We start from the raw sequence: 4,504 nt of genomic DNA on the forward strand, positions 1-4,504 counted from the left end.
AGAGGAGTGGGTGTATGTGAAAATGTCAAAACAAAGGGTGCAAAAAGCAACTCCCAAAACATTTACCCGGTCTTACAGCGGACAAGCAGAAAACACAGTTTAAATGCCCTCCAAGTATACTTATTTTCGAACAAAAACTCGATTTTTTCCATGTGAGAAGTATATTTTCAAAAACGTGTGGGTTTATTAGAAACAGTGGGGAAGAAACTCTCTTTCAGCAGGTGCATACGAACTCTTGGCAGCTTATTATTTTTGGGTATAGGAAGTTGGGATCATAAATGCACAATCAAGTTTTAACTAAAGCAAACCGAAGCTTTGACAAAAGAAAAAAGTTTGGATATGTATATAAAATTATGAATGTAACATGATGTGAAAACATCACCAAGAAATGTCTGCTACTAATCTGAGCCATATTTGTGGCCACGAGAATTGCGACATGACCATATAATTGCTCATCTCCCTAATATTGATAGTTGGAAAACGATTCACAAAACGCTAGACTAAAAAATACGACGGATTTGGCAGCACTTCCTAAATTCCATATGGTTTATGGGTTTTAACCCTCTATAAAAACTATAACTGTTTCTCGACAATGATTTAACAAAGCACATAAGCATACTAGTCTTTGTCTTTGTTCCAGACAGGGGACTTATGTCCCACAGGGTCAATCACAGCATCGCTTCCTTTTTCCATACTAATGAAAGGATCAGATTCGCCTTCTCTTGCCTGGAAAGATTTAGAGGAAACAGTGTCACAGAATGTTCCCGTGGTAAATGATAATGCAAAGTGCAAAGACAGTAGAGTGATAGACTCATAAAATCAGTCGAGTAAAACCAACCTGGGATGCCTGTGCCACGGCTTCAACAGCTTTTTGCTGATTCTCAAGAGTACAATAGTAAGAATATAGAATCATCCCAACCATGGCCAACAAAATACCCATTATGTTTCTCCAGCTGAATGGGTCTTGGAGCAAAGTATAACCAAATGCCAATACAAGGCATGTCTTCAGGTGTCCAAGAACCTGATAAGTGACTGGAGATGTCTTTCCAATAACAAGAAATGTACTAAAATTGACAGAAATTGAGATGAGGCAGGAAAGAACAATGAAAACCTGCAAAGCAAAAAAAAAACAATGAAGACGTGAAAAACTAAAAGAAAGTCTGTGGAAAAAAAGGAAGCTAAAGAATATTTTTTAACTCTTACCGTCACTTGTGTTGTGTACTTGAAACCAAATACATTTTGGTCGGTTAAAAGTTTATCCAGATATGGACCAGAGATTAACAGGGTTGCTGCTTGATATGGACATGATTGATATAGAAGCTGGGTAGAAGAAACCTTGTACTTCTTCTGGATAGTGTTTGTCATCTGAAAGCGGCTAATTAAGGACAATACACTCAAAGAACAAGAGCTGATTAACCATGAAAAATTATATGTCAACCATTTTTTGTAAACATTTCAAGTACAATAAGGAGATATGTTTCTCCTAATTGTGTTCAAATGACATAAATGGTAGTCTCTAGATAAAGAAATGGCACTCGCTCAAAGCCAATCAGAGTGAGCACAAGAGAGCTTGCGGGTTAAAAAGAGGGGTAAGGGATGGCCTGCATGTTAACCCTTCCTGCCTTTCATGTACCTTGAAAGGCAAATTCATGATGTTTCTTTCCCTATATAATTAGCAGACTATATCATCAAAAAACATCTTACTGGCGAAGAAATGGTGCACAGAGAAACAGGTTCAAAACTTTAAGTCCTGTAATATATAGTTCTATTCCATCTATCACAAAAATTATCTCATAGTATTGGTACATATAGGTGAAACTAATTATTTTTAAGGATACAATCTGAGCAACACATGTTGTAATCACCGCCAGAAGAGATAAGAAAGATCCCAGAGCATTCAACTGCAAATCTGTGACTGTTGCAATTCCAACACCCATGAGGAGGATAGATAGGGAAAATTGAATTCTTTTACTGCAAAGACAATGAAATGAGAACAATTAATATTGTTTACAAATTAACATTAATGGAAAAACTATTAAAGGCAGCAACGCTTAGGCGTTAAAAATGAGCACGAGTGGATGGCTAACGGATACCATAATTCAGGTCAAAACAATGAGCCAGGGAGGGCATGGAAAAATAGAGAACAAGAAAAGCAAGCCGACAAAATAGGTAGGTTGATAAACAATTATTGATTGATACATACTTTACCGTTAAGATGTTTATTTAAGTATAAAGCGACACCGTTAAGATATTTAAGTATATAACGACAAACAGACATAAAAATCATAGTATGGAAAGGAAGTTAAATAAAACCTGAATTTCTTCCCGAGAAAAAGGGTCTCCAACAGTACAGTACATGGAATGATTGCAAGCTTTGTCATCTGGATACAAATATCAGAGACGTTCAAAGTCAACAACAGTCCAATCAACACGTGATAAAAAAAACAGAACTAAAACAAAAAACATACTTGGTAGAAGCCGACAGAATTGAACCCTAGGCTCAAATTTAAAAGTCCAATTGAGATTCCGTTTAAAATCCCAAATCCAACTACGGCTTTCTGCTCAAAAGCCTTGTGCTCGAAGAATCTCATTTTGAGTGCCAAATGAAGGGAACAAAATGTGACAAGTAGATGCCAGCTTGTCAGAGTTGTAGCTGCATGAAAAAGACAATTTTAATTTGTAATCCCAGGCAATGCACTGAATATAAAAGGGAAGGCTCAAATTTTCATATAACAGAGAAATATCCCAAACCACCACCATATACACCCATTTAGGAGGCAATAAATTTACCTACTTCATGGGTAGGTCCAGAAATTGGCAAATGAATTAGTGATCAATGTTAAGGGATTAATGTTCAGGAACTTTTAAAAATTGAATCAATAACGTTATTATTTATGAGGAAACTTATATATTATTCCAATTACTCAATTGCAGACTGCAGTGTCAATTAACCCTAGATTCGGTAACGGCTAACGAATACGACAATAATATTTACTTCCAAAGGGCCACCTGTTAACGAATATGACAATAATCTATACTTCCAAAGGGCCACAGGTTAACGAATACGACAATAATCTATACTTCCAAAGGGCCAACATTTAATTTGAAAAGGAAGGCATACCAACAAATTGATTAATCCATATCTATGAAACAACATTCCAAAACATAAAGCCAAATGATAAATTGTAAAATTCGACAAATCCAATTAATAGTTCTGGTTATACTACGCGCCTGATAAGGCTGAGTTGGTGGAAAATGATTGTTAAACAAGATTGAAAATGAAGTACATTTCATTTTCCACCTTCTCGTGTTTCTGTTGAACCAAGCAAGTATAACGTAACTTTCATTCCAAAATTTCCACAGAAAAAAATATAACAGAAGCAAGCATCATTCACATAATAAGATAGCAACAAATCATACAAAAAAAGGTTGAATTGAAGCTAATAGAATAAAAGGGTTAATAATTAACATGTGTATGATTATTAATGAATAAATAAAAGAGCATAAATAGAATAAATTACCAAAAATGAAATGGAGTGAACTCATGAGTGCTTTGTTGCAAATAACAATGGAGACAGAAGAAACCACAGAAAGAGATAAAGCTCCCACAGTTCCCAGCTGAAAACGTTCACCTTCACCCATCTTTGCTCAATTACCTAAAAAAAATAAATCCAGAAAGTGAATTAAAAAACATATGAATTACATTGAAAAACAGAATCAGAGAAAAACCCAGAAAACAAAATCGGAAATTTACCTCGAGAGAGAGAGAGAGAAGTAGATATTGAAAATTGAAGAGAAAAGAGGGGTTTGTGATTTGCGAGAGATTTAGATCGAATCAAGTTGTAAATAATAAAGTAAGCAAGTTGGGGAATTGTGATGATTTTGGTTTTGGAATGTTGCACTTAAAAACCGTGAAGAAGAGCATTGTGATTCATTTTTTGCAGAAAAGAGTTTTTTGTGATTTAGTAGTACTGTCCTGTAATACACTACACTGCAGTTTTTATTTGTTTTAGTATACGCGCTTTTGGTCATAAAAAATGAACGCATGGGATGAGAATGAGGTGTGTGATGGGATGGGAAATGGGGTTTGGTTTGGTAATCTAGCATAATTAGTGGCTTCCGTTTTCATTTCATGGACCGACATCATACACTAGTTTTTAGATGTGCATTCAATTAAATAAATAATTTATTGATTTGTAATTTGAAGAAGTGAAAAAATTAATATTTGAATTCTAACTATTGTATATTCTGATGACTCTATTAATTAAGTTATGTTCAGTCCCGTGAACACGGCTGAGTTCGAATCTCAGACACCCCACTTATTTATCTTAAAAAATGTGAATTCTAACCCTTAAATTAAGATTATTAGTGATTTGAGATGTGGAAAAATAATTTTGTAAAACTTGAATAGGAGTATCATATTTTAAAACAGGAAATGACAGTTTGATGATAAGATAACAAAAAGTTAATATAGCATTTTTCAAAAATATATTTTGGTACGTTT

General features: G+C 34.6%; 1 protein-coding gene across 1 annotated transcript; it reads right to left on the reverse strand.

Moving 5' to 3' along the window:
- Window positions 1-314: 314 nt before the first annotated feature.
- LOC146941565 (UDP-xylose transporter 3-like) lies at window positions 315-3,973 on the reverse strand. Its single transcript, XM_085755376.1, has 8 exons — window positions 3,755-3,973; window positions 3,522-3,656; window positions 2,469-2,653; window positions 2,314-2,381; window positions 1,839-1,971; window positions 1,204-1,365; window positions 839-1,111; window positions 315-726 (listed from the first exon to the last, which is right to left on the reverse strand). Exons 2-8 carry the CDS (start codon window positions 3,640-3,642, stop codon window positions 619-621), a joined length of 1,050 nt encoding a protein of 349 aa, XP_085611502.1. The 5' UTR covers window positions 3,643-3,656; window positions 3,755-3,973; the 3' UTR covers window positions 315-618.
- Window positions 3,974-4,504: the final 531 nt, after the last annotated feature.

The sequence above is a fragment of the Medicago sativa genome, chromosome 3 (genome assembly GCF_051527215.1).
Source record: "Medicago sativa cultivar Bolivia chromosome 3, Bolivia_mono, whole genome shotgun sequence".
Taxonomy (NCBI): Eukaryota; Viridiplantae; Streptophyta; class Magnoliopsida; order Fabales; family Fabaceae; genus Medicago; species Medicago sativa.

Bases quoted from the DNA above. Each gene is read 5' to 3' on its own strand.
- LOC146941565 (XM_085755376.1), bottom strand. From the start codon at position 3,642: ATGGGTGAAGGTGAACGTTTTCAGCTGGGAACTGTGGGAGCTTTATCT. The intron at 1,366-1,838 runs GTATCCTTAAAA...AGCCGCTTTCAG, and splicing joins CAACATGTGTTGCTCAGATT to ATGACAAACACTATCCAGAA. The intron at 727-838 runs GTTGGTTTTACT...AAATCTTTCCAG, and splicing joins CCGTGGCACAGGCATCCCAG to GCAAGAGAAGGCGAATCTGA.